Source organism: Engystomops pustulosus, chromosome 5 (assembly GCF_040894005.1).
Source record: "Engystomops pustulosus chromosome 5, aEngPut4.maternal, whole genome shotgun sequence".
In the NCBI taxonomy this organism is placed as follows: Eukaryota; Metazoa; Chordata; class Amphibia; order Anura; family Leptodactylidae; genus Engystomops; species Engystomops pustulosus.
In genome coordinates this window covers 3,669,222-3,682,642 of record NC_092415.1, presented here as the reverse complement: position 1 = coordinate 3,682,642, position 13,421 = coordinate 3,669,222, and the positions used below count along the sequence as shown (strand labels likewise).

Sequence of the window (13,421 nt, the reverse complement as noted above, 5' to 3'; positions counted from 1 at the left end):
AAGAAGAAAAATTCTGTTCACTGACAGCAAGCAGAGGTCATGAATGATGAATGAGACATGACTGAGGTTCCTCCATCTTTATTCCTATGTAGTGTCACAGGTCTGAGGTCACAGCGCGGAGCTCTTCAGGATGGTGAGGATGGCTCCCAGCGCCAGGATGATGGCGGCACAGCCGGGCTTGGTGCTGGTGCTGCTGTTGGCGTTACACAGGTCGGTGGAGCAGCAGGAGGTGGAGGTGATGAATCCAGCAAAGCTGTCACTGCCGGATGTGCAGGATGCGATACAAGTCTTGGTGATGCTCATATACGAGATCCCGGCTGAGAATAAGTGAGAAATATGTTAATTGGCTTCTCCTAGTCATGTGATCAGTGGGTGGGGTTATGACTACCTGGCTGTAGATGAATGAGGGCACCTCTCAGGCCCAGGGTTGTAGCTCAAGATTTAGGGGCCTAAGGGCAAATGTTCAGCTATCTCCACACAAATTCTCCTCCAACCCCCCAGTCATGAATCATTTGTAGCTTTTACTATCAAAGGACCTACCAATTCAGCGCTAGCACAAGGTCCACTGTTTTGATGAACAAGCCCCTCTCCTCCAAAAATATATGTTATAGAGAGCACTTATCTACACTATAGCACAACGTGTCTAATGTGGCATCTTGGGGAAGAATATTATAAAGAGAGCGGGAGTATGTCTACTTTATCATAAATCTCAGTGCAGGGAGCAGGGCTATGTCTGGTGCTGGTGTATCATAAATTGCAGAGTAGAGAGCAGGGGTACGCTGGTGCTGGTGTATCATAAATCTCAGGGCAGAGAGCAGGGGTATGTCTGGTGTTGGTGTATTATAAATCTTAGTGCAGAGAGCAGGGGTATGTCTGGTGTTGGTGTATCATAAATCTCAGTGCTGAGAGCAGGGGTATGTCTGGTGCTGGTGTATTATAAATCTCAGTGCAGAGAGCAGGGGTATGTCTGGTGCTGGTGTATTATAAATCTCAGGGCAGAGAGCAGGGGTATGTCTGGTGCTGGTGTATTATAAATCTCAGGGCAGAGAGCAGGGGTATGTCTGGTGCTGGTGTATCATGAATCACAGTGTAGAGCGCAGGGGTATGTCTGGTGCTGGTGTATCATAAATCTCAGAGCAGGGAGCAGGGGTATGTCTGGTGCTTGTGTATTATAAATCTCAGTGCAGAGAGCAGGGGTATGTCTGGTGCTGGTGTATCATAAATCTCAGTGCAGGGAGCAGAGGTATGTCTGGTGCTGTTGTATCATGAATCACGGTGCAGTGAGCAGGGCTATGTCTGGTGCTGGTGTATCATAGATTTCAGTGCAGGGAGCAGGGGTATGTCTGGTGCTGGTGTATCATAAATCTCAGTGCAGGGAGCAGGGGTATGTCTGGTGCTGGTGTATCATAAATCTCAGTGTAGAGAGCAGGGGTATGTCTGGTGCTGGTGTATCATAAATCTCAGTGTAGAGAGCAGGGGTATGTCTGGTGCTGGTGTATCTGTAATCTCAGTGCAGAGAGCAGGAAGTATCATAGATTTCAGTGCAGAGAGCAGGGGTATATCTGGTATTGGTGTATCATAAATCTCAGTGTAGAGCGCAGGGGTATGTCTGGTGCTGGTGTATCATGAATCACGGTGCAGTGAGCAGGGCTATGTCTGGTGCTAGTGTATCATAGATTTCAGTGCAGGGAGCAGGGGTATGTCTGGTGCTGGTGTATCATAAATCTCAGTGCAGGGAGCAGGGGTATGTCTGGTGCTGGTGTATCATAAATCTCAGTGTAGAGAGCAGGGGTATGTCTGGTGCTGGTGTATCATAAATCTCAGTGCAGAGAGCAGGAAGTATCATAGATTTCAGTGCAGAGAGCAGGGGTATATCTGGTATTGGTGTATCATAAATCTCAGTGCAGGGAGCAGGGGTATGTCTGGTGCTGGTGTATCATAAATCTCAGTGTAGAGAGCAGGGGTATGTCTGGTGCTGGTGTATCTGTAATCTCAGTGCAGAGAGCAGGAAGTATCATAGATTTCAGTGCAGAGAGCAGGGGTATATCTGGTATTGGTGCATCATAAATCTCAGTGTAGAGAGCAGGGGTATGTCTGGTGTTGGTGTATTATAAATCTCAGTGCAGAGAGCAGGGGTATGTCTGGTGCTGGTGTATCATAAATCTCAGTGCAGAGAGCAGGGGTATGTCTGGTGCTGGTGTATCATAAATCACAGTGTAGAGAGCAGGGGTATGCCTGGTGCTGGTGTATCAGCAGTTGGCTGTAAATGCACCACTCCTGGGACCCCAAGAATATAAAACTGAGATGATGAACTCACCGATAGCTCCTGAGATCATGTTTGTTGCGCAGGACGTCTCGTTGTGGCTGCAGTTTGTTGCTGTCAGGCAGTTGTTGTTGTCGGATTGTAAGTTACAGGTGTAACAATGCAGAGCGTGAGCTGTGGGAAAAAGAGGAGAAGCAGCGATTACATACGGCCGTGTATCTAAGCCCATCCTGATCTGCGTATCACACCCTGACATGTCTGATGACTAGAGATGAGCGGGTTGGTTGAAATTCTGATTCAATGGGTGCATCCGAATTTCGTGACAAAATTGAGTTCAAGACCAGGATTTTGGTCCGAACTTTGATCCGACACGAACCCCATTAATGTACCGTAAATGGGGACCCGGATTTCAATGCCCAACGGGGCAGTCACCTGGACCGGGGAAGTACCCGAAATAATGACATAACAATACAAAAAATAAACAAAGAAATAATAAAAAAAATATTTTTAAAAATTTATGTCACCGAACTCTGGGTTCAGGTCCAGGAAAAGAAACCATGGGAACCCCCTCCCTCCGTATACCCTCCTTATAACTTCCTTATACCCTCTGTATACCCTCCTTATACCCTCCGTATACCCTCCTCATACCCTCCTCATACCCTCCTCATACCCTCCTCATACGCTCCTTATACCTTCCGTATACCCTCCGTATACCCTCCTCACACCCTCCGTATACCCTCCGTATTCCCTCCTTATACCCTCCGTATACCCTCCTCATACCCTCCTCATACGCTCCTTATACCCTCCTTATACCTTCCGTATACCCTCCGTATACCCTCCTCACACCCTCCATATACCCTCCTTATACCCTCCGTATACCCTCCTTATACCCCCCTTATACCCTCCGTATACCCTCCTTATACCCTCCTTATACCCTCCGTATACCCTCCTCATACCCTCCGTATACCCTCCTTATACCTTCCTTATACCCTCCGTATACCCTCCTCATACCCTCCGTATACCCTCCATATACCCTCCTCATACCCTCCGTATACCCTCCTTATACCTTCCTTATACCCCCCTTATACCCTCCGTATACCTTCCTTATACCCTCCGTATACCCTCCTCATGCCCTCCTTATACCCTCCTCATGCCCTCCTTATACCCTCTGTATACCCTCCTTATACCTTCCTTATACCCTCTGTATACCCTCCATATACCCTCCTTGTACCCTCCGTATACCCTCCGTATACCCTCCGTATTCCCTCCTTATACCCTCCTCATACCCTCCTTATACCCTCCTCATACCCTCCTTATACCCTCCTCATACCCTCTTTATACCCTCCTCATACCCTCCTTATACCCTCTGTATACCCTCCTTATACCTTCGTTATACCGTCCGTATACCCTCCATATACCCTCCTTGTACCCTCCGTATACCCTTCGTATACCCTCTTTATACCTTCCTTATACCCTCCGTATACCCTCCTCATACCCTCCGTATACCCTCCTCATACCCTCCGTATACCCTCCTTATACCCTCCGTATACCCTCCGTATACCCTCCTCATACCCTCCGTATACCCTCCGTATACCCTCCTCATACCCTTTTTATACCCTCCGTATACCCTCCTCACACCCTCCTCATACCCTCCTCATACCCTCCGTATACCCTCCTCATACCCTCCTTATACCCTCCTCATACCCTCCTCATACCCTCCTTATACCCTCCTCATACCCTCCTCATACCCTCCTTATACCCTCCTTATACCCTTCTTATACCCTCCCCATACCCTCCCCATACCCTCCTTATACCCTCCTCATACCCTCCTCATACCCTCCTCATACCCTCCTCATACCCTCCTTATACCCTCCTTATACCCTCCTTATACCCTCCCCATACCCTCCTCATACCCTCCTCATACCCTCCTTATACCCTCCTCATACCCTCCCCATACCCTCCTCATACCCTCCTTATACCCTCCTCATACCCTCCTCATACCCTCCTTATACCCTCCTCATACCCTCCTTATACCCTTCTTATACCCTCCCCATACCCTCCTCATACCTTCCTCATACCCTCCTTATACCCTCCTCATACCCTCCTTATACCCTCCTCATACCCTCCTTATACCCTCCTTATACCCTCCTCATACCCTCCTCATACCCTCCTCATACCCTCCTTATACCCTCCTTATACCCTCCTCATACCCTCCTCATACCCTCCTTATACCCTTCTTATACCCTCCTCATACCCTCCTTATACCCTCCTCATACCCTCCTCATACCCTCCCCATACCCTCCTCATACCCTTCTTATACCCTCCCCATACCCTCCTCATACCCTCCTCATACCCTCCTTATACCCTCCTTATACCCTCCTCATACCCTCCCCATACCCTCCCCATACCCTCCTTATACCCTCCTTATACCCTCCTTATACCCTCCTCATACCCTCCTTATACCCTCCTCATACCCTCCCCATACCCTCCCCATACCCTCCTCATACCCTCCTTATACCCTCCTTATACCCTCCTCATACCCTCCTTATACCCTCCTCATACCCTCCTTATACCCTCCTCATACCCTCCTTATACCCTCCTCATACCCTCCTCATACCCTCCTGATACCCTCCTTATACCCTTCTTATACCCTCCCCATACCCTCCTCATACCCTCCTCATACCCTTCTTATACCCTCCTTATACCCTCCACAATCCGGATAGAAGAATCTGATAGAACATCAGCGCAGACATGAACAACTGATATAATGTAATCATTAGGGAATTGTACAGGTCTATCGACCTAAAACTGGTAACAGCTGTGATCATTGCTGGCACCAGGGCGAGTGTTACCCTCTAATGCAGTGTATCACTATTTTTAGGTGTCAGGTCCTGCTTTATGGCAGGTGACTGCGCCCCTGATGCTGCCACCATCTTGCTACGGATGGTGTTGCCTGAGGCAAGAGGCTCAACTCGCCTTAGGGATATAATGCACTCCTGATCATCGATTGCCGTCATATCATTGGCTAAAATCTGGGTTCAGGGACCTGAACCCGCAATGTGTGGCCGGGACCTGAACACTGAACGAGTTCCCACCGATCCTTCGGACCAGTTATTTCTAGTGTTTACTCTGTGATTTTGCACATTTTTTGTTGATACATAACTGTTTTTCTACATTCATTTACAGGGTTGGGGTCTTGTTTCGCTCTCGTCCCCAGTGGTGGGAGGAGCTTTTCCTCGATGGAGGAGCAAACGATTTGCTTTCTAGACATTAAAGGGGGGCTCCCAAGTTTTTAAGTTATCCTCTAAGCACAGGATAGGATATAACAAGGTGCCAACTAATGGGACCCCCACCGATCACAAGAACAAGACCACTAACAATCCAGAAAAGTTCATTAAAGTCCATCGGAGTGGTCGGAGTAATTTCTGAGCACAGCGGTGGGTATCACCGGGACTCCCATTCACTGACAATAAAAGCGCTGTGCTTATCCAAGACACCAATCAAAGTGAATGGAACACCCTCCCCCACCCCCTCAAATCAGCCATGTATCTAATCCTATCCTGTGTGATACTGTCTGCTGAGCTGTGTATCTAATCCTCTCCTGTGTGATACTGTCTGCTGAGCTGTGTATCTAATCCTATCCTGTGTGATATGGTCTGCTGAGCTGTGTATCTAATCCCATCATGTGTGATACTGACTGCTGAACGGTGTATCTAATCCTATCCTGTGTGATACTGTCTGCTGAGCTGTGTATCTAATCCTATCCTGTGTGATACTGTCTGCTGAACGGTGTATCTAATCCTATCCTGTGTGATACTGACTGCTGAGCTGTGTATCTAATCCTCTCCTGTGTGATACTGTCTGCTGAGCTGTGTATCTAATCCTATCATGTGTGATACTGTCTGCTGAGCTGTGTATCTAATCCTCTCCTGTGTGATATGGTCTGCTGAGCTGTGTATCTAATCCTATCCTGTGTGATACAGACTGCTGAGCTGTGTATCTAATCCTCTCCTGTGTGATACTGTCTGCTGAGCTGTGTATCTAATCCTATCATGTGTGATACTGTCTGCTGAGCTGTGTATCTAATCCTATCCTGTGTGATACTGCTGAGCTGTGTATCTAATCCTATCCTGTGTGATACTGTCTGCTGAGCTGTGTATCTAATCCTATCCTGTGTGATACTGCTGAGCTGTGTATCTAATCCTCTCCTGTGTGATACTGCTGAGCTGTGTATCTAATCCTATCCTGTGTGATATGGTCTGCTGATCTGTGTATCTAGGGAAGTACACGTGGTGGAGAGCTGTGTTAAGAGATAAATTTTATTGGAATCAAAACAGTGAAATCCACACGTAGTGGAGAATCAAAAGGATAAATGTATTGATACAAAGACCGACAGGGAAGAGCGAAGGTTGGGCTATGGTGATTAGCCCAATCAGGTGTGTGGGGTATGGGGTCCCTATCAAACCCTACCGAGGTGGGGTCGGGACCTGATGTGCCCTGCTTGGAATGCCTAAACTCGGGGCCACAACCCTATGCGGCTGCCGCCCCGACTGGAACCTCACCCTTCGCTCGGTCACCTGACCCTACTATAGGTGGGGAGAGGGAGAGGTGTACCAGGATACATGAAGGGAGGGGAGAGTGGCCTTACGTCCTAGTTGGTCAAAGGTCAAGTGGGTGAGTCCTAAGCGGTCAGAGGACAGTAATAGAAGCAAGGGGAGATCGTACTGGTTCGTAGGGAGACAGTACTGGTCTAGGTACCCGGATAAAGACAAGAGAAAGCGTGGATAAGCAATTCTCCAGGAAGGCAAAATTATTGGAGTTTCTTGTAGGTCAGGATTCCCTACATGCCATGTTTCGCCTATATGATATAGGCTCCTCAGGGGAAATGTGACCTGTTGGGAGAATCAGATGCCGCATAAGCATATGAGTGTGACTGGGGCTGAGTAAGTGTGGATAATAAGGAGCACTTACCAGGATTATGGGTGATTGTCGGGGATCGGGTAACCGGGATGTGCTTGTATGCACAATGGACCAAGTGTCTGTGGATGGTAAGGTACAATGAATGGCCAATGTGCTAGTGATGTGGGCTGAAATAGGCATGAAAATCGTTCTTACCTTGTTAGGAAAGTTTTTGGGGCAGGAAGATATCGATGCAGTGAGGCACTGGTTGCCTGCCGCCAGGTGGCACAGTGGTGTCGTGCTGGTGCGCTGAGTTAGGAGCGTCCAGATGCGAGGAGTCAGTGGAACTGCACTCGCGGTGGGAAAATGCCGGTATCGACGTCGCCTTAAGAGCGCGTCGGGTGCCCTCCCCCGGGCGGAGCAGTGGGCGGGAGGAGAATGGGACCGTATCCTGCTTCAGAAGGAAGCACAATGGATCTATCGCCTTAAAACAGTCACTCCCTCAGGCCTCAACGAACAACTGAATTTCACCTGCTTTATGTGAGTCCATCAGGCACCTCCATAGCCATCACTCCGATTACAGCAGTACCACTACTCGATACCTTCCCCATTCAGCATAATATTGGCACCACCCTCCATTAACTGTTCATCCTGTTCTTCTACCAAGAAAACCAGTCTAAATCCTCTTGGGGTTTTTCCCTCCCAATCTTGGGCTGGGACAAAAAAACCCTCTCTTTAGGTCCACGGACCTATCCCTTATTATTCACCCGGTGAATCTCTCACCCCATCCTTTACCCCTCCCCCATTATCTAATTATCCCATTTTTCCATGTCTCCATTTACCTAGATCCTGACGACATGGGACCCATGCCGTGCGATCAGACGGTTCTTGCTGGACACCACTAGGGGGAGCGGGGGCATGCCGGAGCACGCGTCGAAGTACCACCTACCGCCTCGCGTCCTCACAGTCGCCTGGCGACGCCCCTTTTCCGCGCCCCCTCTTCTCCTTAGAACGTCCTAGCTCCCGTCTGCCCGGCGCGCATGCGCAGCACGGGCGCCACTTTGTTGTAGCCCTAATCCGGCCACAATCCCGCCCACTGCTCCGCCCGGGGGAGGGCACCCGACGCGCTCTTAAGGCGACGTCGATACCGGCATTTTCCCACCGCGAGTGCAGTTCCACTGACTCCTCGCATCTGGACGCTCCTAACTCAGCGCACCAGCACGACACCACTGTGCCACCTGGCGGCAGGCAACCAGTGCCTCACTGCATCGATATCTTCCTGCCCCAAAAACTTTCCTAACAAGGTAAGAACGATTTTCATGCCTATTTCAGCCCACATCACTAGCACATTGGCCATTCATTGTACCTTACCATCCACAGACACTTGGTCCATTGTGCATACAAGCACATCCCGGTTACCCGATCCCCGACAATCACCCATAATCCTGGTAAGTGCTCCTTATTATCCACACTTACTCAGCCCCAGTCACACTCATATGCTTATGCGGCATCTGATTCTCCCAACAGGTCACATTTCCCCTGAGGAGCCTATATCATATAGGCGAAACATGGCATGTAGGGAATCCTGACCTACAAGAAACTCCAATAATTTTGCCTTCCTGGAGAATTGCTTATCCACGCTTTCTCTTGTCTTTATCCGGGTACCTAGACCAGTACTGTCTCCCTACGAACCAGTACGATCTCCCCTTGCTTCTATTACTGTCCTCTGACCGCTTAGGACTCACCCACTTGACCTTTGACCAACTAGGACGTAAGGCCACTCTCCCCTCCCTTCATGTATCCTGGTACACCTCTCCCTCTCCCCACCTATAGTAGGGTCAGGTGACCGAGCGAAGGGTGAGGTTCCAGTCGGGGCGGCAGCCGCATAGGGTTGTGGCCCCGAGTTTAGGCATTCCAAGCAGGGCACATCAGGTCCCGACCCCACCTCGGTAGGGTTTGATAGGGACCCCATACCCCACACACCTGATTGGGCTAATCACCATAGCCCAACCTTCGCTCTTCCCTGTCGGTCTTTGTATCAATACATTTATCCTTTTGATTCTCCACTACGTGTGGATTTCACTGTTTTGATTCCAATAAAATTTATCTCTTAACACAGCTCTCCACCACGTGTACTTCCTTATATGCTCCACTAGGTGGAAGAGGTTGGGAACACACGTTCACCCACCTATTGTACTCCTTGATCTGTGTATCTAATCCTATCCTGTGTGATACTGTCTGCTGAGCTGTGTATCTAATCCTATCCTGTGTGATACTGTCTGCTGAGCTGTGTATCTAATCCCATCATGTGTGATACTGTCTGCTGAGCGGTGTATCTAATCCTATCCTGTGTGATACTGACTGCTGAGCTGTGTATGTAATCCTATCCTGTGTGATACTGACTGCTGAGCTGTGTATCTAATCCTATCCTGTGTGATACTGCCTGCTGAGCTGTGTATCTAATCCTATCCTGTGTGATACTGTCTGCTGAGCTGTGTATCTAATCCCATCCTGTGTGATTCTGTCTGCTGAGCCGTGTATCTAATACTATCCTGTGTGATACTGACTGCTGAGCTGTGTATCTAATCCTATCCTGTGTGATACGGTCTGCTGAGCTGTGTATCTAATCCTATCCTGTGTGATATGGTCTGCTGAGCTGTGTATCTAATCCCATCATGTGTAATACTGTCTGCTGAACGGTGTATCTAATCCTATCCTGTGTGATACTGTCTGCTGAGCTGTGTATCTAATCCTATCCTGTGTGATACTGACTGCTGAGCTGTGTATCTAATCCTATCCTGTGTGATACTGACTGCTGAGCTGTGTATCTAATCCTATCCTGTGTGATACTGCCTGCTGAGCTGTGTATCTAATCCTATCCTGTGTGATACTGACTGCTGAGCTGTGTATCTAATCCTATCCTGTGTGATACTGCCTGCTGAGCTGTGTATCTAATCCTATCCTGTGTGATACTGCCTGCTGAGCTGTGTATCTAATCCTATCCTGTGTGATACTGCCTGCTGAGCTGTGTATCTAATCCTATCCTGTGTGATACAGTCTGCTGAGCTGTGTATCTAATCCTATCCTGTGTGATACTGCCTGCTGAGCTGTGTATCTAATCCTATCCTGTGTGATACTGACTGCTGAGCTGTGTATCTAATCCTATCCTGTGTGATACTGCCTGCTGAGCTGTGTATCTAATCCCATCCTGTGTGATTCTGTCTGCTGAGCCGTGTATCTAATACTATCCTGTGTGATACTGACTGCTGAGCTGTGTATCTAATCCTATCCTGTGTGATATGGTCTGCTGAGCTGTGTATCTAATCCCATCATGTGTAACACTGTCTGCTGAACGGTGTATCTAATCCTATCCTGTGTGATACTGTGCTGCTGAGCTGTGTATCTAATCCTATCCTGTGTGATACTGACTGCTGAGCTGTGTATCTAATCCTATCCTGTGTGATACTGACTGCTGAGCTGTGTATCTAATCCTCTCCTGTGTGATACTGCTGAGCTGTGTATCTAATCCTCTCCTGTGTGATACTGCTGAGCTGTGTATCTAATCCTCTCCTGTGTGATACTGACTGCTGAGCTGTGTATCTAATCCTATCCTGTGTGATACTGACTACTGAGCTGTGTATCTAATCCTCTCCTGTGTGATTCTGTCTGCTGAGCCGTGTATCTAATCCTATCCTGTGTGATACTGACTGCTGAGCTGTGTATCTAATCCTCTCCTGTGTGATACTGACTGCTGAGCCGTGTATCTAATCCTATCCTGTGTGATACTGTCTGCTGAGCTGTGTATCTAATCCTATCCTGTGTGATACTGTCTGCTGAGCGGTGTATCTAATCCTATCCTGTGTGATACTGACTGCTGAGCTGTGTATCTAATCCTATCCTGTGTGATACTGACTGCTGAGCTGTGTATCTAATCCTATCCTGTGTGATACTGCCTGCTGAGCTGTGTATCTAATCCTATCCTGTGTGATACTGTCTGCTGAGCTGTGTATCTAATCCCATCCTGTGTGATTCTGTCTGCTGAGCCGTGTATCTAATCCTATCCTGTGTGATACTGACTGCTGAGCTGTGTATCTAATCCTCTCCTGTGTGATACTGACTGCTGAGCCGTGTATCTAAACCTATCCTGTGTGATACTGTCTGCTGAGCTGTGTATCTAATCCTATCCTGTGTGATACTGTCTCCTGAGCTGTGTATCTAATCCTATCCTGTGTGATACTGTCTGCTGAGCTGTGTATCTAATCCTCTCCTGTGTGATACTGTCTGCTGAGCCGTGTATCTAATCCTCTCCTGTGTGATACTGTCTGCTGAGCTGTGTATCTAATCCTATCCTGTGTGATACTGTCTGCTGAGCTGTGTATCTAATCCTATCCTGTGTGATACTGTCTGCTGAGCTGTGTATCTAATCCTCTCCTGTGTGATACTGTCTGCTGAGCTATGTATCTAATCTCATCCTGTGTGATACTGTCTGCTGATCTGTGTATCTAATCCTATCCTGTGTGGTACTGGGGGCTGAGCTGTGTATCTAATCCTATCCCGTGTGATACTGTCTGCTGAGCTGTGTATCTAATCCTATCATGTGTGTTACTGACTGCTGAGCTGTGTATCTAATCCTCTCCTGTGTGATACTGTCTGCTGAGCTGTGTATCTAATCCTATCCTGTGTGATACTGTCTGCTGAGCTGTGTATCTAATCCTATCCTGTGTGATACGGTCTGCTGAGCTGTGTATGTAATCCTATCCTGTGTGATACTGACTGCTGAGCTGTGTATCTAATCCTATCCTGTGTGATACTGTCTGCTGAGCTGTGTATCTAATCCTATCCTGTGTGATACTGTCTGCTGAGCTGTGTATCTAATCTCATCCTGTGTGATACTGTCTGCTGAGCTGTGTATCTAATCCTATCCTGTGTGATACTGACTGCTGAGCTGTGTATCTCATCCTATCCTGTGTGATACTGTCTGCTGATCTGTGTATCTAATCCTATCCTGTGTGGTACTGGGGGCTGAGCTGTGTATCTAATCCTATCCTGTGTGATACTGTCTGCTGATCTATGTATCTAATCCTATCCTGTGTGGTACTGCGCTGTGTATCTAATCCCATCCTGTGTGATACTGTCTGCTGATCTGTGTATCTAATCCTCTCCTGTGTGATACTGTCTGCTGAGCTGTGTATCTAATCCCATCCTGTGTGATACCTTGGAGTATCTCAGCCTGTTATAGGGCAGGTGTGGGGTCTTACCTGTGGTGGCGCAGAGGATGACCCCCAGGAGGAGGCTTGTGTATGAGGCCATGGTGCGCTGTGCTCTCCCTGTATATAGATGTATATAGTGGTGTTCTGCGTCCCCTCCTGTATATAGATGTATATAGTTGTGTTTGTCGTCTCCTCCTGTATGTTATATAAGACGATGATGCGGGTAGCGTGGAGAATGAAGAGAATCCCAGAGAGGAAAAACCTGTAGCAGATAAATGTCAGTGACACTTCTGTGTATTGCTGCTGGATACAGCGGCTGTTCTCCCTGGCCATCCTCGCTGGTCTCTGCAGTATAAGTGATTGATACACTGGATTATTGCACATTGTAACGCTCCAAATCCGGGATAATCATCCGTAATTTCTCCGTCGTTACTCGCCCTGGGAATGCGTTCCCCGTATCATCTGGTCTTGTACAATATCTAAAAAGTGTCCGGAAAATCCAACCCGGGGACTTGTCCATCACAGAGTCTTGTATCCAATAACGATTGGGATTGTGCATCGCTGTGTGTTCATATAGAGGCCACAAGTAGAACCTCAACAATAGGATTAGACACAAAGTAACAGAGACAATAGAATGGGAGACGAGGAGTTACTGTCACCCAGAGGACGGGAGAAATGTACAGCCATGAACATGTAACAAAGATTAGATTAGGAAACCCTGGAGAATGAACTCCACAGAAGTAACTCTACAGGTAACAGATACGGGAGGTGTGTGAGAATGTGACCCCCGGGGCCGAGTGCAAAACGGAAACATTTATGTAAATTCCTACAGATCAGCGACACGATTGGAGGTTTTACAATACAAGGGTCAGTTCTTACCTGTAGAATCCAACACTTGTCTCATTGCTGGGTAACCGGCCCAACCCCGAAGGGACAAAGGGCAAACCCTGATGGGGGATCACAAAACATCCAAATACCTGTATAACTGCCTCCAGGGCCGGTATTTCGGGTTCAGGCAGTGACATTGGGCTGGTGACCAGTTCTTCCCA

The 13,421-nt window shown here is 48.2% G+C and overlaps 2 protein-coding genes across 2 annotated transcripts in view; one reads left to right on the top strand and one right to left on the bottom strand.

The window, feature by feature from the left end:
- The window catches only part of EEF1D (eukaryotic translation elongation factor 1 delta), a 34,987-nt gene extending 26,221 nt beyond the window's left edge, over positions 1 to 8,766 (top strand). Inside the window, exons 9-11 of the mRNA XM_072151021.1 lie at positions 8,438 to 8,466; positions 8,543 to 8,610; positions 8,690 to 8,766. Of these exons, the coding sequence (XP_072007122.1) occupies positions 8,438 to 8,466; positions 8,543 to 8,610; positions 8,690 to 8,751 (159 nt within the window). The 3' untranslated portion in view covers positions 8,752 to 8,766. The remainder of the gene's footprint in view (positions 1 to 8,437; positions 8,467 to 8,542; positions 8,611 to 8,689) is intronic.
- Positions 63 to 12,579, bottom strand: LOC140132359 (lymphocyte antigen 6E-like). The gene is made up of 3 exons (XM_072151027.1): positions 12,421 to 12,579; positions 2,318 to 2,437; positions 63 to 317 (listed from the first exon to the last, which is right to left on the bottom strand). Exons 1-3 carry the CDS (start codon positions 12,470 to 12,472, stop codon positions 109 to 111), a joined length of 381 nt encoding a protein of 126 aa, XP_072007128.1. The 5' UTR covers positions 12,473 to 12,579; the 3' UTR covers positions 63 to 108.
- Between the last annotated feature and the right edge of the window lie 842 nt (positions 12,580 to 13,421).